The sequence below is a fragment of the Myotis brandtii genome, unplaced genomic scaffold (genome assembly GCF_000412655.1).
Source record: "Myotis brandtii unplaced genomic scaffold, ASM41265v1 scaffold107, whole genome shotgun sequence".
Classification (NCBI taxonomy): Eukaryota; Metazoa; Chordata; class Mammalia; order Chiroptera; family Vespertilionidae; genus Myotis; species Myotis brandtii.
In genome coordinates, this window is record NW_005353629.1 from 854,051 (window position 1) to 876,331 (window position 22,281).

Below are 22,281 nucleotides of genomic sequence, written 5' to 3' on the forward strand. Positions count from 1 at the left end.
CCTGGAGTGCAAGAGGGCACTCTGCAAAGTTGCTGTTGCTCGGCAGCTCCTGTGTTGAGCGTCTGCCCCCTGGTGGTCAGTGCATGTCATAGCTACCAGCTGGTCGCTTAGGCTTTTATATATATAGAAGATGATCGCATACTTGTAATAGAATGCCTCTTTGAAATTTCCAAGTATATTTTATAGTAGAAAATAATTTATAGATAAAGGAATTCATTATGATATTTCTGTTTGGTCATTCAGTCTTATTCTATTTGATGGATATCACTACTTTAATTTTTTTCATTTTTATTTTTAAAAAGCAATGTTTTGGTAAGTTTTTGAAAATTTAGAAATAGTCATTTTATATTTCTGTTTTCCCTTTGGACATGTTAATTAAGTCAATTTGGGTTTATTGGGCAGTTTCCCAATTCTGAATATTTTATTAAATTTAAAAAGAAAGCTTACTGAGTCATGATATTCTCTCTCTCTTCTTTTCCTTTTATAGCCAACACGTATCTCTTTATGGTACAAGCTCGAGGAATAATGTTGAGAGAAAATGTGAAAACGATAGGACATATGATCAGGCTTTACACAAATAAGAACACGACACTCAACGGTACAGGTAAGATTGCTTCCTGCATAAGCTGGCTCTGCTTCTGCCTCTTCGCCTTGTAGTTACAAAGCAGTGACCCAACCTCCAAGCTCTGGTTTTGCCTCCAGGTAACTCCCTGTGAAAGATGAGGGTGTCCCCTCCTAAGTGTCCTGGAAAATCCTTTCACTGCTCGAGCCAAGACTGTGACGCATTCTATTCTAGGATCTATAAAGGTCCGAGACCTATATAAAAGTGATGAGGGTTTTGTGCAAAGATACTCAGGTGAATTCTTGCAAACCTGAATTCAACAAAATAGAAAAGCAGCTTGTATTTTTCCAATTCTTTTGTATTTAAGATTAGAGGCCCGGTGCACAAAATTCGTGCACTTGGCAGGGGGGAGTCCATCAGCCCAGCCTGCGCCCTCTTGCAGTCCAGGAGCCCTCGGGGAGTGTGTCTAAGCCATCAGTCAGACATTTTTAGCGCTGCCGCCGAGGCGGGAGAGGCTCCCGCCACTGCCACTGCGCTCGCCAGCCATGAGCCCAGCTTCTGTGGGAGTGCACTGACCACAGGGGGCAGCTCCTGCGTTGAGCATCTGTCCCCTGGTGGCCAGTGCGCATTATAGCGACTGGTCATTCCGCTGTTTGGTCGATTTGCATATTAGCCTTTTATTATATAGGATAAATTAACTACAAAAAGAATATTTTATTCATAGTAGCTATTCTTCCCCCCCCCCTTTAATGTTTATTCTAAGTCCTAAAATGTTTTTCCAACTGTGTCTAGAAAATACTTACTGTTTTTCATTATCAAAGGTTCTTAATCATTTCATGAACTTTTTAGGGGCTAAAGGGGAATTATACAAAATTAGAAATTAGTAGCTGCTCTTGTCTTTTAAAAATATTTTCTGGAAGAATGTTCATTAGGGCTATCTGAGGTTAAAAAGTAACTAACAGGCCAAATTAATGACGGTGAGATGGGTGAGAATGGGTGTCAGTGTTGTGCTCCTTTACGCCTGCTCCACATCGTCTCCTGAGAATGGTGGGGTGCCTCTAAAGGGCTCAATGGCTGGTGGTTGAGGCTCACCCTGATTGATAAGTCAATGGCTGTCTTATCCTCTGTATTCTCCTTTTGAACAGTTAAAATTAAAGATTCAATTTGTGTCAACAGTTCTTCAATTGTGCCCCTGTAAACAACATACACACATACTACACTGATAGGACAGTCTTACCTCCCAGCCACAGATGTTTTTTCTTAAAATGCATGTTAAGGTAGGTGATAGTTTTAGACCCTTCTAAAAATTCAAGACTCTAACACATAGATTCTTTTTTAAAAATAATTCTTTATTATGAAAGTATTACATATGTCCCCCTCTCCCCATTGACCCTGTACAGCCCCCTTTCTCCCCTCCTCCCCCCACCTGAGGCCTTCAGCACCCTATTGTCTGTGTCCATGGGTTATGCATATCTGCATATAAGGTCTTTGGTTGATCACCTTTCACCCACCCACCTTCCCCGCCTTCCCTCTGAGATTCCACACTCTGTTCCATGCTTCCATGTCTCTGGATCCACTCGGTTCATCAGTTTGTTACTTAAATTTCACATATGAGTGTGATCATGTGATACTTGTCTTCCTCTGACTGGCGTATTTCACTTAGCATGGTACTCTCCAGGCCCCTCCATGCTGTCTCAAAGGGTAAGAGATTCTTCTTTTTTACTGCTGCATAGTATTCCATGGTATAAATGTACCATCTCTTTTTTATCCACTTGTCTACTGATGGGCACTTGGGCTGTTTCCAGATCTTAGCTATTGTATATTGTTCTGCTATGAATTTAGGGGTGCATACATTCTTTCTGACTGGTGTTTCTGTTTTCTTAGGATATATTCCTAGAAGTGGGATTACTGGGTCAAATGGCAGTTCCATTTTTAATTTTTTGAGGAAACTCCATACTGTTTTCCATAATGACTGCACCAGTCTGCATTCCCACCAGCAGGGCACTGTGGTTCCCTTTTCTCCACATCCTCGCCAGCACTTGTCATTTGTTGATTTGTTGATGGTAGCCATTCTGACAGGTGTGAGATGGTACCTCATTGTGGTTTTGATTATTTGCATCTCTCGGATGATTAGTATCTTTGAGCATTTTTTCATATCTAACATACAGATTCTTAATTTAATTTCACACATGCTTCTATAAAATCCTTCCTAGTTATTTGCCAAATTTGTGTTATGGTCACCACAAATCAAAACATTCCTAACTGTCTTCTCTTTATTTTATTTTAGAAAGACTGTCTCATTGCTGTTGATGCTTTATTTAGTGAAACTCTCATTAACTGGTCGTCTTCATTGGTCTTCTGAATAGTAGGGCAATTTTAGGAGAAGTGTATACATCTTAAGAACTACTTTAGGACTTGTCCTGGTTGAATAAGTTGATTGTAAAGGTGTTCATTAACAGAGGTAGTAAGCATCTTTACATTACTAAAAATCTGTGTATAATCAAGTTCTTTTCCTGGGGTAGGAGTTTGTTATGTGTGCGAATGTTAAGCATAAACAGGAGAACTGATTGCTTGGGCAAGATGAACTTTCCCTCAACCCCCTAAAAGTGGGAAAAACAGGAAATCCTTTCCTCTTCTCACCAAGTCATCCTTTCAATAAAGACTGAATAGCCAATGCATACTTGGATTATATTTTGCTTACTTTTTTTTTTTTTAAATCCTCACTCGAGGACATATTTATTGATTTTTAGAAAGGGTTAGGGGGAGAGAGAGAGAGAGAGAGAGAGAGAGAGAGAGAGAAACATTGATGTGAGAAACAGTGATCCATTGCCTCCTATGTACGCCATGAACCTGCAGCCTGTCGGTGTACGGATGATGTTCCAACCAACCGAGCCACACTGGCCAGGGCAGATGTTTATGAACCTTTGAAAACTCTTCACATGGGTCCTTCATTGGCAGTAAACTGTTCTTGGGAGACAGTCATTCGTCGCATGAGTTAGGACTTGGATTTGGTTGTAAGAGAGACCCAACTGCGATGCTTTAAACATATGAGGGCTCTGTTCCCCGTAGAAGAGGTTTGAAGTTGGGGGTGTGGGGGGGCTCTGCGGAGAAGGGCTTCACAAGCTTCCCGTCTCCCCTCTGTCTGGAGCTTCCCGTCCCCCAGGCGGCCAGGGCTCAGGCTCTGTGTGGGTGCTTGGTCAGTGGGAAGGAGGGAAGGGGGAAGAGAAGAACGAGTAGAGTGCCCTGTGAAGAGCCTTCCAGGAAGCCCACAGCATCTCTGCTGACATCTCAGTGGCCAGAACGCAGTCGTGAGGGCCTGGGGATTACGTCTTTGAGGGGGCCCCTTGGTGCTCTGGTTGGAAGTCAGGTTCTGTTAGAGAGAGAGAGAGAGAGGGGAGAAAGCGAGTTGGTGTAGGCAACCACGAGCTCTGCCATTTTCATTTATATTGGACAATTAGTTCATATACCTACCTAGATACTGGGATACGACATTAACAGAAACATCCTCCCTTTATATGAGGCTTTGGGAGAGGGTGGGGGGAACATAGTTATAATGCAGTTGTCTATTTCTCTATGAATTTACACTAATATGATCTGCCAAAGCGGAGATCATTGCCAATAAGATGTACAGAGAACTGACTGACTTCTAGGGGGAGAATTGATTGACATGCACTACCTCATTTAAAATTTAATACTTCGATTAGTTCTTAAAAGTTCTCATCGCAAGACAAAAAGTTGTAACTATGTCTGGTGATGGATAGTAACTACACTTGTGGTAATCATTTTGCAACATGTACATATGTCAAAGCATTATGCTGTACACGTTAAAGTAATACAATGCTATATGTTAATAAAAATATCTTCCTATAGAATAAAAGGCTAATATGTAAATTGTCCTCTCGACCGGGAGTTCAACCGGGAGTTGGACCAGGGGGCAGGGCCAACCGGGGGGAGGGGCCTCGGTTGGTTGGCCAGCAGATTGGGGGCGGGGCCGGCCGGCCAACCCACAGCCCCTCCCCCTGGACTGGCCCCCCCAACCCGATTGGGGGTGGGGCCAGCTCACCAACTGCCCGCAACCCCTCTCCCTGGCCAGCCCAGCCTGATCGGCCCCAATCAGGGTGAGCCAGCCGGACCCCACCAGTGCACGAATTTGTGCACCAGGCCTCTAGTATAAAAATAAAATGTAACATTTAATGGCAAATAGGTTGTGTCAGTTATAAGTACATTTGATTTCAAAAAGGGGTTTTTACCCCTGTACCTGACTTTCGGAAGCGTCACATGTAAATAGATTCCATGTAAAATATTTTCGTAAAGAAATCACACTCTCTCATAATCAAACGGTGCCTGGCCTTATGGCTGCGGAGTCGGTCGAAATAAAAAAACAAGATGTACTCAGTGAGCGATGGCAGAAGCAGATGATGAGGGTCATGCACTGTTGGGGCTAGTGGGTTTGTTAGCAGTGACCCAGCGCACTTCCTTCTGTAATGGATGCATGTTCTGAGGCCCCCGGACATGGCCAGAGCGACATGACATGCTGGTGGTAAACAGATTAGGACTCACTGGGTTTCTATTCCCGGCTCACCCTGCCCTTTTGCCGGAAAAACATGGTCCTGGCGAGTCTCCTTGGGCCCTGTTCCTTCCCCGTAAGGCCGGGAGGGGATGGGCAGCAGTTCCTCTGCGTGTCCCCTCCCCCGGGTGTGGCTGGGGAGGTGGACCCGTTCATTAGATGAAATAACGTCTCCGCTGCAGAGCAGCTGTGGGGACCCGTCTCGGTCGCATCTGCCACGCAAACCCTTTAAAACCGACGTGGAAAGCAGCGGTTCGCCCGGAGGGACCTCGCCTCTCTGAAGGAATAATGATTTTGTGGGTTTATTGCAGGAGAGTCCCTCAAACCTTAGGTCGTCGTTGGCCCTGGTGTCAGTTGCGAAGTGTTCATTTGCAGTCATTTTCTACTATGTTGCCGGAACTTCATCAGATACTTAAACTCGGAGGGAGTTTAACTTCACAAAAGAGAGATTCAGACCAGTGGCCGGGGGTGGACAGGGGGGTGACATCCGTGCCACCGGACACAGTGCTCGCGTAGCCCAGATGCTGCTACAAGCCTGGCTGTGAGTTGAGGGCCCTGTGATCCTGTATAAGCCTGTGGCCAAGTGAACACGTGCAGCTCCAACACTTTGTATTTAAGGGACGTGCAGAGACTGACGCTGCATGATTTTAAGGTGTTTTTTAAAAAATGTGGTTCTGTAAAAACTGATAAAAGTGATGCAGGGGCTCCTTTGTGAAAGAGTCGGTCCTTCTCTCTCACGAAAATAAAAAGTGAGATACCCCCTGCCTCCTGTTGCCACGGACTCCCCAAGGAGCCGCGTTAGCAGCTGTTCGCAGGGATGTCTGGAGAGCTCACGTTTTCTGGGAGCTGGGTGTGGATTTCCAAACGCACCGTGTGTGGCCAAGAGAGGGGTCCAGGCGTTAATGACGAGAATGAATCAGTTCTGCGGAGTCAAGGCACCTCTTACTGAAAGTTAACTCGTGACTCTGAGGATGTGTGAGGGGGTGACATTTTTCTGCCTCGGGGTGATGAGCAAGTTGGTCTCTGGAGCCCAGAAAGGCAGTGACGCCCAGGGACAGCCTGACCCACCGTCTGTCTTCCCTCCTGCAAGTGCACAGCGAGCAGCAGCTGCTCAGCCAGCAGAGCAAGGCCCCGGGAAGGGAAAGGAGGAAGTTATTTTGGGAATAACTTTAAATTTGATATCTGTCTAGATATATTTTTTCAAAGCCTCCTACGGAAAGAATCAGAACATTTTTGGACTTCCTTATACTTGTGTTGCGTATCTTTAAATTTCTCCATCACCTGTGGGTGAGATGAGACGTAGGTGGTGGGCGACTCGAGGGGTGTCTGTGGTTTTAGTCTGTCGCTGGGCACACAGGACGGTCGCTGCCCACTGAGTCCCCTCCCCCTCCCCTTCGGTGGAGGATTTTCCTCGGCCGCTTCCTGGGCGCCCAGAGAAAGGATTCCCTCCGGACCTCCCCGTCCTGGTGGAACAGGCCGTAGCGATCGTCCCATCACCCTTCTGGCAGCACAGGCACGATGACCTGCCGGGCCGTCCTTTAAAATCGGACCTTCTCCTCCAGCTTCCGTCTCTTCCTGGTCCCCATCAACCTCTGCTTAGCAGCCTCGGGGGGCCCTCCCAGCAGGTGGCCTGGAGTGGGCGGCGTCTCTGCTCCCAGTGCCACCCTGGCCCCCAGCCACATCCCCCCTAATTCCGTGTTGTTGTAGTTAATCCTCACCAGAGGATGTTTTTCCATTGACTTTTGAGAGGGGGGGGGTGGGGAAGAGAGAGAAACGTTGATGTGAGAGAGACACATTGATTGGTTGCTTCCCGCAGGGCAGGGGATCGAGCCTGCAACTGAGGTACATGCCCTTGATCGGAATCGAACCAGGGACCCTTCAGTCTGAGGGCCAACGCTCTATCCACTGAGCCAGACCGGCCAGGGCCCAGTAATTCCATGTTGATGATCAGTGGATATTTGTGTTAGGCAGAGGTGCACAGAGAGGGGTTTGGTTTCCTTGGACGCTTCTCACGTACGTGCTCCATATTCCGTGTCCAGGATTCTACCATTTTCCACAGTGAGAGGGGGTGGTGTGGCCTGTTGAGTAAGATAGAGGATTTGGACCTGCAGTTTCTGGCTTGCTGGTCACTGACAGGCCTCACTTTTTAAAAAAAATATATATTTTATTGATTTTTTACAGAGAGGAAGGGAGAGGGATAGAGAGTTAGAAACATCGATCAGCTGCCTCCTACACACCCCCCACTGGGGATGTGCCCGCAACCAAGGTACATGCCCTTGACCGGAATCGAACCTGGGACCCTTCAGTCCGCAGGCCGACGCTCTATCCGCTGAGCCAAATCGGTCAGGGCGATAGCCGCACTTTTAAGTCAGAGGCCTGTTCTCCCCTCTCCGACCTCCCTCACGCAGGCAGTTCCGTAGGAATCGCGCACTCAGAGCACATTCTCCAGATGGAATGAGAGTCTTCACATGTTCCAGAAGTTTCTGCCCGAGCTTCATTCCCTGCAGGCCCAGGAGACAGAACGCAGTGTCATCAGCCATTTGCACCTCTCACCTCTTGCTCCCTGCATGTGGGGCTCACCCCCTTAGGCCGGCTTCCGCTCACAGGGCAGGACCCCGGCAGGTCGGACGTTCGTTCCAGGAGGAGGCCGACAGGTGATCTCTTGGCTCCAGGTACAAAACTCCTCAGGCTCCGGCTGTCCCCATCTGGGTCCGGTGCTCACCTGAGCCCGCTGCTCCGAGCTCCCTCAGTGCATCTGTCTACGGCAGTGGTCGGCAGACTGGCCCCTTGAGTGTGGCTCTTCCACAAAATACCACGTGCGGGCACGCACGTACACTGCGATTGAAACTTTGTGGCCCGTGCCACGGGGCCAAAGAGCCGCATGTGGCTCGCGAGCCTCGGTTTGCCGACCACTGGTCTACGGGCTCTCAGCACTCAATCCATTTCTCTGGCTGAAATCGGACACGGCCCCAGGAGGTGGGCACGGGAGCAACCATGTTACCTTACCCTGCACCACCACGCTGGTGTGTGTTGAGATCAAGGATTTGAACTCAGCACTTGACCTTGGGGCTCTGGACCGGTTCCCCCTGCGTTACAGCTTGCTGAACCTGAAGATAGTGGACCTACTGTGGTAACAGCTCGGGCTCCCCAGGGAGCAGCCCGGGGCTGGAAGTGACTGACGTAAAGGTTTAAATTGGGCCGTGTTACAGAAGTGAGTTGAGGGGGTAAATTACAGTCCCCTGCGTGTGGGTGTTGAGAATGCGCTCCCCCCACACCTGTGCTCCGTGGGTGCTCGAAGCCGTGCCTGTCTGTGTGGTCGTCCGAGCACCCCTGGCTGTTGTGGTGGAGAGGATTCCCGAGTCCCTGGTGTACGGTCATCACCGCCCTTTCCATCTGGTCAGCCAGGGAGGGGTGGGAGCAGGTGTCCCATGCGGCCGCCAATGGGCCTGTATGGCTGCGAGTGGGTCAGGCCGGCTGCTCTCTGGGCCTGTCCCAGGGTTCCCTGGGGACACCTTGCTGAGAGGCCCCTTCTGGCGGCAGTAAATGATACATGGAGGAGGAGCCATGGCAACCGCATTTTGCTTTTCGCTCGTTCTTTATAGGAAACTAGAGGCCCGGTGCACGAAATTTGTGCACATGGGGGTGTCCCTCAGCCTGGCCTGCGCCCTCTTTCAATCGGACCCTCGGGTAGGGTGCCTAGGCCTGGCTGGCGATCAGGGCCTATCGGGGCTTTCCTCCCCTCGGCTGCCGGCAGCTGACCCCACCCCCGCTGCTGCCACTGCTTGCCATCTGTGTGGGGCTCCTCCCTCCCCCCCGCCACCCGTTGCTTCCCTCTGTGGGCGACAGGCATGGGGTGCGATCGCTTGGCTGGCCTGGGCCTCCCTTTGCAGGGCGATCAATCTCGGGGCCCCCAGATCAATCGCCCCACAGAGGGAGGCCCCGCCCACCCACCGCAGCACTGCCAACTGGGTGGCCTGGGCCTCCCTCTGCAGGGCGATCGTGGGGCAATAGAGGGGCCCCCCGACCAATCGCATCGCACCTGCCTTGGCTGGCCTGGCGCCAGTGCGTGTCATAGTGTGGTCGTCCAGAAGGTCGTCCGGACGGTCATTCTGCTGTTTGGTCGTTCGGTCGATTTGCATATCACGCTTTTATTATTATAGATTCCTTTTAAGTGCTTCTGTAGATTGCATATTGCAGATCTTCTCACAGTGACGGTGACATATTTCAAACTAGAAGCAAAGCCAAAGGCAGTTTTTGGTTGTAACTTTTTTCTCTCTCTCCAAGATTATCCCGAAGGCAGTAATTCAAGTGATTATCTTGTTCAGACAACAACGTATCTTCCGGAAAACTTCACGTACTCTCCATACCTCCCCTGCCCAGAAAAACTGCCTTACATGCGTAAGTGTCACTAATTTGACTTAACTGTTTGCTTGTATTATGATAAAATAATAAAAGTCACGTGAAGTGAGCATGCCAGGCGCACATCATTACTATGGTGCTGATGCGCATACTGTGTAGCATGCTGTTCAATTTTTTTTTTTTTTTTGGTTAAGGATATTTTTGGGGAGGGAGGGGGATTAAAAAGCTAAAGAAAAAGTTTATCCCAGAAGTAACCTCTATTGTGAGTTCAATGTGTTTTCTTACAGTTTATTTTAAAATTACTTAAAATAAATTCTCACCCAAGGATATGTTTATTGATTTCAGAGAGAGAGAGAGAGAGAGAGAGAGAGAGAGAGAGAGAGAGAAAGAGAGAGAGAGAGAGAAGCATCATTGTGAGAGAGTAACATCGACTAGTTGCCTCCTGTGTGTGCCCCGACCTGCTGGGCCCCCATCAGGGTTTGAACCTGCAACCTAAGTATGTGCCCTGACTGGGAATCGAACCTGCAAGTTTTCAGTTTATGGGATGACACTCCAACCAACTGAGCCACACAGGCCAGGGCTAAAATTACTTTTTATATAGATAGGTGGCTGGTTAGAAAATGAAAATGTTTCAAAGGTTTTAAGAATTTGAATAAATGGTTTTACATTACACTTCATTCTGTAAATTGCTCTTTTTACTTAATAATTTTTGAGAACTATGCAGGTGGGTACATGTAGATCTGTCTCTTTCATTCAGTCTTGTACAGTGCGTCTTTGAATAAACGTACCTCACTGTTTCAGCTTTTGCTTTCCTCAACACTCGTGGGTTTAAGGAACTCGTCATGTGACTCTGAGTGGTTTTGAATGTTCTGTCACCGTGTCCTTTATCAGTTCCTTGTTGGTTAATGAGGTTTTTGCATTGATCACTGGGAGTCTTTTCATACATGTTCTGGGAGTGATCTGTTGTCTGCTATCTCTGCTGTAATACCTTTCACAGTCCCTGGGTTTCTTCATTTTGCGGATGAAGTTTATTTTACGACAGTTTAACATTGTGATGTTTTCAAGTGTACCAGTCACTTTAAGGTTTTTGCTTTTTGTGTGTGTTAAGAAAGCTTTCTGTATCCCAATGCCATGCAAATGCTCTCCTTTATTTCCTTCTAATAATTTTATAATTCTGTTTTTTTAACTTTTGTGTAGAAATCAAGATATTGTATTTTAAATATATATATTCTTCAAAATTATGAAGAGAATACATTATCACTACTAAAGAACATTACAATCACTCAGAGGCAACATAGCTATTATTTTGGCTTCTTTTTCTTTGTATTCCCTTTTAAATATACTTTATACATATGAGTTTATATCTTGATTTTTATATAACTAAAAATCTAAATTAATATATTTTTGAATTACTTGTATATCATTGTGTTCTAATGTCCTCAGTACCGAAGTGTGTTTTTTTTATGTCTTTACCTGAGTTTACTGAGGAATTTGGCCTTTGTCTGCCATATTTGTAGGCTTCTTTTCCATTTGTAGTTCATAGATATTATAGACCTGTAATAAAAAGAAAGATTCCCCTTTTAATACCATCTAAGGCCATGGTTCTCAAATTTTGGCCTGTGTCAAAATCCCCAGTTGTCTTATAAAACACAGACCGCTGAGCCCCACCCTCAGAGTTTCAGAGTCAGCAGATCTGGGGTTCTGGTGTCTGAGGGCTCCCAGGTGACCTGGATGCTAGTGACTTGGGCCACGTTCTGAGACCCGCTGACCTGGAGTTCTGGTCTCCCTTCGGCTGCACACAGCCTGGGGGCTTTCATAACTCTCCGCCGACCCCTACGTTTCTGGCTTCGCTGATCTGACACGGCGCCCGGGTATTTCTAGTAAAAACCCTCAGTAGATTCTGAGCGTGCGGCCCCTTTGTTACTGCAGCCTTGGTTTTCTGAAAATGAATGTTTCTGTCTGTGCTGGGCTGAGTGCTCTGAGCAGTGCTCTGTTGAAATATTGATGACAGTAATTTCATTTGCATAATTTGCATATTCAAGGGCTTATAGCTTTCAGGAAATCCTCCCGTTGGGGTTAGTTGCCGTTTTCTTCATCAGGGCTTTGCGAGTGCTAATGAACTGCTCACAAGCACTGCCTGCCACGCCTTCCGGGGCTTCCTCCAGCCCCCACTCGCCACCCCTCAGCGACGCTGGAGCGAGGGCCTGGCTGCTCCGCACTGCCTTTCCCGTGGGCTTTTCTGGTTTGTTGTTCTGAGTATTTTCTTTTAATCTTTATTGTTGAAAGTATTACATAGGTCCTCCTTTTCCCCCATTAACTTCTTCCAGCCTCTCCCTCCGCTCCCCAGGCCCTCACCACCCCATTGTCCGTGTCCGTGGGTGATGCATATATGCAGACAAGCTCATTGGTTGATCTCTTCCCACCCACCCTCCCCTGCCTTCCCTCTGAGGTTGGACAGTCTGTTCATGCCTATGTGACTCTGGGTCTGTTTTTGATCATCATCAGTTTATTTTCATTATCCCTGCGTGTCTTCATGCTGCTGCCCCTTTCCTCAGTCTTTTTTTTTTTAAATAAATCTTTATTGTTGAAAGTATTACATATGTCCCCCTTTTTCCCCCCATTGCCCTCTCCCACCTTCAGTCTTTTTTTTTTTAATGTTTTTATTGATTTCAGACAGAGGAAGGAATAGGGAGAATCATTAATTGGCTGCCTCTTGCACACCCCCTACTGGGGATTGAGCCCGCAACCCGGGCATGTGCCCTGACCAGGAATCAAACCGTGACCTCCTGGTTCATAGATCGACGCTCAACCACTAAGCCACGCTGGCTGGGCTGCTCCTCTGTCTTGCATTCTTCTACAAGAGAGGTCACACTCGTCTGGTCCGCTACCTGCTCACACAAGGCCTCCTCGTGGGCAGCTGGTTTGAGTCCAGCACCAAGCGCTTGTCTAGTTAGCTGTGGCCACAGTGACGGGGTTACTGGGCAGGAGATATGGCCCCATACAGGTAACTCCGTGGAAAGAGGCCGTGGGCTCAGCCAGCACAATGAGGCTCCTGCCAAGAGCGCCTGGCGTGGGCCGTCCAGGAGGCCCCTTCACTAGTGCGAATCTTTGCCAAGGGGACCTCCGTTTTCCTGTGTGTGAAGTCTGGGATCGCAGTATCGACCTCAGAGCGTTGCAAGGGTAAACAGCAGCGCAGCGCTTGAAGCCTAACTGGAGTTAATTCCATAGTCCCTTTCCTTCTCCTCACTTCTTTAAATGGTGTAGTCAAGCTGGGTAGTGATCAAGAGAATGTGAAACCTGGGAGATATGTGTGGAGTCGAAGAGTTGTATAGTTGGCTCTGCATCCTTAAATTCGTTTAATTAACAAGGTTATTTCCCAGCGATGGTAGACCCAGCATAATAAAATTCCTGAGTGTAAAATCTTATTATAATATCACACAAAATAATTGAATACGATACCTCCCCAAATAATAGTTACAGGAAGCTCTGCGTAAGATTAAGATCTACTTAGGCGAAAACCACTCAAGTGTGAATGGTACTTCATTTTCTTAACAATCACCAAAAGTGAAGTTAAGGCTTAAAACTGGTGAGCTTGATTATCTAGCTGTGACTTCTTTTTGCTTTTTCTCTAGTGAAGCGATGAGACTCTCCATTGCATTATCATAAAGATAACATCTGAAATTTCCAATAGGAATTCAGATAAAACTGATTTCATGGATTTCAGCAATGTTTTATATTCAGCCAGTTACACCATACAGTCTATTTTAATGTGATTATTTATACACTATGAGTGAATACTCCTTGTTATGTTAGTACTTACAGATTCTCCAGATGGCAAATACACGTTCATTTAAAATACAATTTATGTGAAACTGTCTGTGCTAACAAAGTGAAATAGAAATTGCACTTTTCTGAGAGCTAACAGGCAGTGACTGCGTAGCATGGATGGATGCTTTGCTTTTTCTGGGTGAGGTCGAGATGGAAAATGTCAGTTGTGCACTTTGCTTTAAAATAAAGATAGGCTGACCTGTGATTTTCCTGACTTTTAATTCTTATTCCAATAGAACACATTTGAAGTGGCTTTTATATTCTGTCCTTACTGTTTGTGGAATAGCTCCTTTTATGGGTTAACCCAGACAGTTTCTATAGTTGCTAGTTTTCTTTCTTTTTTAAAAATACACTTTTATTGATTTCAGAGAGGAAGGGAGAGGAGGAGATAGAAACATCAATGATGGGGGAGATTCATTGATTGGCTGCCTCCTGCACGCCCCGCACTGGCGATAGAGCCCTGGGCATGTGCCCTGACCAGGAATCAAACTGTGACCTCCCGGTTCATAGGTTGATGCTTAACCACTGAGCCACACCAGCCAGACTAGCCTTTTCAACACAACAAAAGCTACAAGGACGTTTTGAGATGAGTTTAAATCAGTGGTTCTCAAGATTCTGGTCCTTTAAATACAGTCCCTCATGTTGTGACCCAACCATAAAATTATTTTTGTTGCTACTTCATAACTGTAATGTTGCTACTGTTATGAATCGTAATGTAAATATCTGATATGCAGGATGGGCTTCGGAGACCCCTGTGAAAGGGTCGTTCGACCGCCAAAGGGGTCGCAACCCGCAGGTTGAGAACCGCTGGTTTAAACAATTCAAATGAAAATCAGCCAAGAGGGAAAAGGTTAGCAAGCAAACTTCAGGAAAGCTCAAATCACGTTTAATGTAACAAACCGTCAGGCATATAGTTATTGTTGACAAGGGACGTGGGAGTCACTTTTGAGTAGAAAAGCAATTGTTGAGCCGAGGCTGCACATGCAGCGGGCTGGGCTCTGTTGGTCATAGGGGCAGGAGGAGAAAAGCTAAACATGACCTTGTGTGTACCAGCTGGGGCAGATAACGGGTTCAGAGAAAGGCAGTGAGCTGACGGCCACGAAAGGGTTATTGTGTAAGGAAGGGAGCCAGACAGCACTTCATTCCCAAAGGAGAGGGAGATTTCAGAGAGAGGGGCCCCTGCAAGTGGGGACGGGGACAGCGTCACAGCACTGGTGGCTCTGCATCCAGGAATGAGAGTGGCCCTGTGACGGAGGTGGGTGTAGTGGGGCGTGTGGGGGAGAAGGCTGGACAGGGAACGGAAGGGCCTTGTAAGGGACTGAGCAGTCCGAGGGCTTTGTGGGTTCCATGACTCCCTAGGCGCCCATGCGGTGGGCTTCAGAGGGAGTGGAGCCCCGAGTGGGTAAGCCTCGGGTTGAGACATGGCCTGGTCTTCATCTCTCTAAGGTGGAGGTGCAGAGCTTTCACAGGTCCAGGGGCAAACAAGGAGAAAGCAGAAACAAGCCAACAAAACCCCCACTGCTCTAGGGACTGTAACATTCATTAGCTTCAAGTAGATGAAGGATGGATTCGGATGGTACTTCAGAAAGATGGTACTTCTTATGAGAAGTTGAAAATGGATGAAAATGGGGAAATACTGGATCTGGAAGACCAGTGAGGAGACTTCTGTAGGGGCCCAGGAAAATGACAGGGGCATGTGCCCGGATGGTGGCATTGGAGAGAGGAGGAGGTTGTTGACCAGATGGTCGGTGGTGACGGACCGAGGGACCAGGGTTAATTTCCAGGTTTCTGGCTTGGTGACCGTGAACTGAAACAAACAATGCAGGATCAGCACCTAGTTCGGAGAATGGGGAAGTGAATGAGTTCAGTGCTGGGCCTGTTTTGTTTAAAGCTCAGGAGAGGTAACTTGAGGTCTGAATTTCATCAGAGGGGCCTGAGCTGGAAACGAGAGGAAGTGAGACTTGAAGGAGGCTAAGAGTTGGTCCCTGGGGGACATCAGTCAGGGAGGTGGAGGAACCGGAGAACACGGTCCCAGAAGCCAGCGGGGAGAGCACTCCCAGGAGAGAGTGTTCCGTCTTGTCCTGTATCTCAAAGGAAGCAGGTAGAGTGAGCAACCGGAGAGCCATTGAACTTGGCCGGTAGAAAATGAACGGGCACCGCAGCGAGCACAATGTCATAGAGTGGTGGGGTAAGAAGCAAAATACACTGTCCTGAGAAGTGACTCAGAAATACGTAAAAACTAATTGGTTAAAAAAAAAGTTTGCTGGAAAAGGCAAGGAGAATGGGGGTAAGGGATCGTGGAAGGGGGATGGTTAAGGAAAGAACAACGTAGGAAGAGATGGACTTGAGGGTTAGGTGTTGTGGACAGAAACTTCGGAGAGACGAGAGCTGGGAATAAGAGGGGGCATAAGGGAAGTGTCCTCGGAGCCACATCTGGGGGAAGTTCCAGGAAACAGATGTGCTCGGGATGAAGAATAAGCTTCGGGAAGCAGTAGGGACACCACCTCCTCAGAGGCGAGGGCACCGTTATTTGGAGATCCGGTGGAGAAAAGTGAGGGGTTCATGCCTGCCGCTCTCATGTTTGTGGTAAAGTAGGAGGCCACGCACACATGAGGGGCGACCAAGAAGGACCGTGCCTCTTGGAAGGGAGGAGTAAATATTTAACAAGTTGAAGGGAAATGAGAAGTGGAGCCAACTGATCATGCATTAAAAGACGGCTAGCCAAGAGATCCCCTCCGCCACCCCCGTGACGTCAAAATGCACATACAAGGTGACATCTGTTTTGGTTGACAGTTTATGTTCAAAGCAACATATTAGATATTGCCACCAGATGATGGGGTTAATCTGTGTGCTTTAGTGGTATTTTTTGGGTGGGAAATTCAAACTTGGAAAGTTGTGAATCGGGTGAGGCAGGTCAGGAGGGGGGAGGAAGTGTGAGTGTGTGCAGGCGTACAGGTGTGTCTTAATCCAGCAGATTCAGCATCTGGTGAAGGCCCCCTTCCTGGCTCATAGGTGGCCTGGTCAGGGCACATGCCCAGGTTGTGGGCTCTACCCCCAGTAGGGGGCGTGCAGGAGGCATCCGATCAATGATTCTCTCTCATCATTGATGTTTCTCTCTCTCTCTCTCTCTCTCTCTCTCTCTCTCTCTCTCTCTCTCTCTCTCCCCCTTCCTCTCTGAAATAAAAATACATATACAGTGGGGCCTTGACTTACGAGTGTCCCGACTAACGAGTTTTTTGAGATACCAGCTGTCTCTCGGCCGATTTTTTGCATTGAATTGATAAGTAATTTGAGTTAACGAGCTCCTTAACGAGCTTGGTCTCTGAACGAATTAAACTCGTAAGTTCAAGACCCCACTGTTATTAAAAAAAAAAAAGAATCACATTTTAATAGAAAACACTATCCTATGGTTTGGGCCTGCACATACCTAACAGACCCCAGACCCATTTAGGTCCCGCATTCCAAAGTGGGAGGCGTTGTGGTGTGTCTTGCAAATTCAGCATTGGGCTTACCTTCTTGAGAGCACAATCTCGCCTCCATGTCTATAAGCGTCCATGTCTATAGAGCCGACTTAAATACCTAATTTATACACCTGTGGAAACTTCAGCGTTAGGAAGTCACGGCCCATGGCCTGCCTCGCCAGGGGTGCAGCGCGGTTAGTTATTCTTGCCCATGACAGAAGCAGGTTGGCCCCCAGGCCTTGTTGCCAAGACTGACAGGGAGCTGACCTTCATTCTCCACTTCACCCTCTCACGGACTGGCAGCCCCCCTTTTCTTCGGGCTCCCAGTTCTCCTGCTCTCCCCTTCCTATCCCCAGCCCCAGCTTCCACATGGTGAGTGAGGCTTTGATAAATGACATTATTTACATGTATGTGCTGATGGAGTTCCCTGCTGGGTAAGTGGATTTTTTTTAAAAATTTTGTTTTATTGCTTAAAGTATTACAAAGAGTAGTACATATGTCTCCTTTTTTCCCCCCTTGACCTTCCCCCGGCCTTTCCTACCCCCCAGTGTCTTGTGTCCATTGGTTATGCTTATATGCATGCATACAAGTCCTTCGGTTGATCTCTTACCGCCCCCCAACCCTCCCCAGCCTTCCCGCTGTAGTTTGACAGTCTGTTGGGTAAATGGATTTCAGCCAATACATTTATTTTCCATCTTTTCATCTCTAACTGCAAAAAGAGTGCACGTGTTCTCACTGGAAAACCTCAGATGTAGCATTGACGGACTGAGGGCGGGGAGTTCTCTGTGGAGCTGGGATCCTTGCTCTTCAGTTGCCCTTGACCTCTCCGCAGGTTGCAGCAGGGGGGGCTGTGTCCTCTCCTGCCTGTGAACACTGGAACGCTGTCGGGGTAGAACCTGAAGGGAAGCCCCACGTGTGCAGGAGGTGAAGTAGCCTTCGTGGGTGCAGTGGAGGGGCCCCCGAGTCCTCCCTCTCCTGACCACAGGCTCACCTTGAGGGATTCTTTCTAGTGGGGACAGTTCGGAAACCGCGTCACCACTGGTTCTGCTCAGGGCCTCTTCCTGGCCACAGTCTATACCAGTGATGGCGAACCTATGACACACGTGTCAGAGGTGACACTCGAACTCATTTTTTTGGTTGATTTTTCTTTGTTAAATGGCATTTAAATATATAAAATAAATATCAAAAATATAAGTCTTTGTTTTACTATGGTTGCAAATATCAAAAAATTTCTATATGTGACACGGCACCAGAGTTAACTTAGGGTTTTTCAAAATGCTGACACGCCGAGCTCAAAAGGTTCGCCATCACTGGTCTATACTGTGCTCTCTCCCTTCCCTTCCTGTGAACCGGATCTTCACTTAACCACCCCCCTCCAAGAATGAGTGCTGATTCTTTCTGTTCTCTCTCTGTGATTGCACCTTCACTGTTCCCGTTCCCACAATCCAGAAAAAAACGTTGCTCTTACCTCTGGCAAGCCAACCTCATGCCACTGGGTCATCTTGGGCCGTCAGCCAGCACGTTGCTAGGGTTTCAGAGCAAAGAGCAGAAGCACAGAGCACAGCTGCTGAGGGACTCTGAGGAATGTGAGGGGGTGGCAGCCAGGAGTGAGTGGTGGACACGGGAGGCCCTGGTCATCGAGGAGCAAGTTACAGGGCTGCCTCTTCACTCGCCAGCACGCGGGTGTGCAAGAGGCAAGTTACACTGCAAACGATCCTGGAGAAACTCCCAACAGTCATGATGATTACAGCTGTTGAAGCATTAAAGCTGGAAGAAAGGCCCCCCAAATTGGTTTAGCAGTGCATACAGAACACCAGCCTCAGTGACTTCTATGAGCTGCATATCATTTAGCTTGATTACTATCATTTTAGCAATCCAGCACACTATTCAATGCATCAGATTTATTTGTGTGGATTTCAGTTGATTGCAGGGCCGGATTTTGTATTTGGTTCTAAAAGACCACAAACATTGTCAGCAGAACAGGCAGATAGAAGATTGCGAATTTTTTCCTAGGTTGCTCGGTGAAACCCAGGCATCTGCGTTTTATTTTTATGTTTTTGTTTTTAATCCTCACCCGAGGATATTTTCCCATTGATTTTTTCATAGAGAGTGGAAGAGAGAGGGAAAGACAGAGAGAAACATCCATGTGAGAGAAACTCATCGATGGGTTGCCTCCTGCACGTGCCCCGACCAGGGCCTGGGCTGGAGAGGAGCCTGCAACCAAGGTACATGCCCTTGACCGGAATCGAACCCGGGACTCTTCGGCCCGCAGTCCGACCAGGCATTTGCACGTTAGAATACTTCTTCCCAGCATGCCTCCGTGCTTCAGGGAAGCCACTGATGGAGAGGGGGCTGGGGAGAGAGGCGGCTGAGGAAGCCTCTGGAATAGAGGAGCAGAAGCGAGGAAAGGGGCTCCCCCGAGCGGAACTGCATGCTTTATATCATGAAATCCTGGCCACTGGGGCTCAGAAATGGGAATCTCAACATTTGTTGGTTTCTATTTTGTGAGATGAGGAGGCTGGAAAGAACTTCGTTCTGTTAGTTCTTCATTTTATTTTCAAGGGAATGGAAATGATTTTCTGACTAAGATTATTCCTCTTTCAATAGTATACGTTAGAAAACCTATTAGGAGAGACATCTTCAGTATATCGGATCTGTGCGGATATGTGGTAGATGTGCAACATAAATTTGTAGTCCAGCCGGTGTGGCTCAGTGGTTGCATGTTGACTCAGGCACCAAGAGGTTGCTGGTTAAATACCTGGTCAGGGCACATGCCTGGGGTGTAGACTCAATCCCCGGTTGAGGGCATGCAGGAGGCAGCAGGCTGATGTTTCTCTCTCTCCCTCTCCCTTCTTCTCTCTCTAAAATAAATAAAAACATATTAAAAAAATAAATTTGCACAATTACACACTGGCCAGTGTGGCTCAGTTGGTTGGGCATCGTCCCATGCACCGAAAGGTTGCCTGTTTGATTCCTGGTCAGGGCACATGCCCAGGTGGTGGGCTCGATCCCCTGTAGGAGACAGCCGATCAGTGTTTTGCTCTCACATTGATGTTTTTCTCTCTTCCTCTCCCCTCCTCCCTTTCTAAAAATAAAAAATCGTTTAAAAAATTTGCAGAATTGCCCTAGCTGGTTTGGCTCAGTGGATAGAGCATCAGCCTGCGGACTGAAGGGTTCCAGGTTCGATTCCGGTCAAGGGCACATGCCTGGGTTGCGGGCTTGATCCCCATTAGCGGACATGCAAGAGGCAGCCAATCAATGATTCTCTCTCATCATTGATGTTTCTATCTCTCTTTCCTTCTCCCTTCTCTCTGAAATCAATAAAGATATATTAAAAAAAATTTGCAGAATTGTGTTTGCAGACTTTCTCTCTTAAAAATGACAGTAATAGTAGCTGACATTTGTGAGTGTGTACCTTTGTGCTGACACTCTGCTCGGTCCTTCACACTCTATTTCATCTAATGGGTACAACCCCTTTGGGAGGCAGGCATTACCATCGCCACTTACCCGTGGGGAAACCGAGGCACGGAGAAGTGAAATAATTTCTCCAATCGACAGCTTCTGGTCAGGCTGACTGCTGAATTCATTACCTCTTTTGTGCTGTGCTGTTGTGTCCCCTCTGTCGACTATGTTGAAATTAAACATAATGTTTAAATAACTTGAATAGCTGTTAAACTGCAATGATGTGCAAAGTTGAAATGACATGCAAACATTTCCCAAAGGCTATGAAAATATTCATTACTCAAAACCAAAAGGTTAAATATGTTGTTTTTTTTAGGTTGACTTACTAAAGGTAATGATAGTGTGACCATATAATTTATCATGCAAACTAAAATGGAAAGGGGGTGATACTAACCATTATGTGGTGATAACAGGAACGAACCGCACTGCTCTGGCAGCTGAGTTATGCCGCTCACTCTACTGAGTGCTGGCTTGTCTTACTTCATCTTTGAGGCAAAAAAAAAAAATATTAAAACCATTCTTCCTGTTCTTGGCCTTCCAGGGGGATTTCTCAATGTCAACGTAAGTGAAGTCAGTTTTGATGAAATTCATCAACTCTTCTCCAAGGATGTAGACATTGAGCCCGGAGGACACTGGAGACCGAAGGACTGCAAGCCCAGGTGGAAGGTGAGGCACATTTGCTCGTGAGCAGGGCGACGTTGCTGTACCTCCGAGGAGTCGTGTGCTTGATTCAGAATACACAGTGAAACAGCTTTAGGTCTGGATGGATTTAAGAAATCAACACTTTTTTATTTAACTAGAGGCCTGGTGAAATTCATGCACAGGTAGGGTCCTTAGGCCTGGCCGGCGATCAGGCCCATCTGTGGGATGACCGGTGAGGCGATCGGGGGTTGTGGGGGGCCCCCGCTGGCACTCACCTTGGCTGGCCTGGGGCCTGTGTGCTGGAGGCAGCTCCTGCGTTGAGCATCTGCCCCCTGGTGGTCAGTGCACGTCATAGCAATGGGTTGTTCCGCCGTTGGGTCGATTTGCATAGTAGGCTTTTATTATACAGGATGCATAGGTATTCACAGTTCACATGCCATTTAATATTGTTCCTCAGGAAGACTGTAACTGTATCTTCGCATGTAAAGTGTATGCTCACGTGTTATCACCAGTCTTCACATGTAAAGTGTATGCTCACGTGTTATCACCAGTCTTCACATGTAAAGTGTATGCTCACGTGTTATCACCAGTCTTAGAGATCCCGTAGCAGTTCTGTTCTGTCTGGAGGAGAGGCCGTGATTGCTCTGCCCCCTGCACCACCTGTCCCTAGTGCTTGCTGACACCTGAGGCACGGCCCCTCCAGGTCTGGGAGCCGGTGCCAGAGCATGGTGAGGGTAGTAATGTCCTGGTTTCCGCTTGGGTCCAACATTGGGGTTTTCAGGCTCTGTTCCTCTGAGCCCAGAATTCTAAAGAGGCCACTCAGAGGTCCCTGTGAGACAGAAAGGAGAGCATGGGGCTCTCACCTCTGTTTCAGAAGGTGGAGCACAGACTCTTTTTCAAAGATGTTTTTATTGATTTCAGGGAGGAAGGGAGAGGGGGAGAGAGAGAGAGAGAGAGAGAGAGAGAGAGGAACATCAACGATGAGAGAGAATCATTGATCAGCCGCCTCCTGCACGCCCCACACTGGGGATCGAGCCCGCAACCAGGCCTGTGCCCTGACTGGGGATTGAACTGTGACCTCCTGGTTCATAGGTCGACATTCAATCACTGAGCCACGCCGCCTGAGCCAGAGTACCAACTTTTGATCTCTTTGTTATGTCGGAATTCCACTTAATGTTTTATTTGAAAAACTGTAAGGGGGAGAGCCTGCCTCTGCTGCTTAAAAGCACTGTAATAGAAAACCCCGGCTTAGCCTCGACTTGCTCTCACGACTATGAAATTGGTTAAATGCACAGCCAGGCGATGTTTTTATGGTTGAAGAGGAAGTGGTACTGACGCAAGTCAACTGAAAACTACATATGATTAAATCAAAGGTTATGTCCTAAAGGACTGTGATGTCA

General features: G+C 47.6%; 1 protein-coding gene across 1 annotated transcript in view; it reads left to right on the plus strand.

Annotated features, from left to right (window-relative positions):
• B4GALT6 (UDP-Gal:betaGlcNAc beta 1,4- galactosyltransferase, polypeptide 6) overlaps positions 1–22,281 on the plus strand; it is a 47,500-nt gene that overhangs the window by 5,598 nt on the left and 19,621 nt on the right. Inside the window, exons 3-5 of the mRNA XM_014541551.1 lie at positions 488–604; positions 9,414–9,527; positions 20,781–20,905. Coding sequence (XP_014397037.1) covers positions 488–604; positions 9,414–9,527; positions 20,781–20,905 — 356 coding nt within the window. The remainder of the gene's footprint in view (positions 1–487; positions 605–9,413; positions 9,528–20,780; positions 20,906–22,281) is intronic.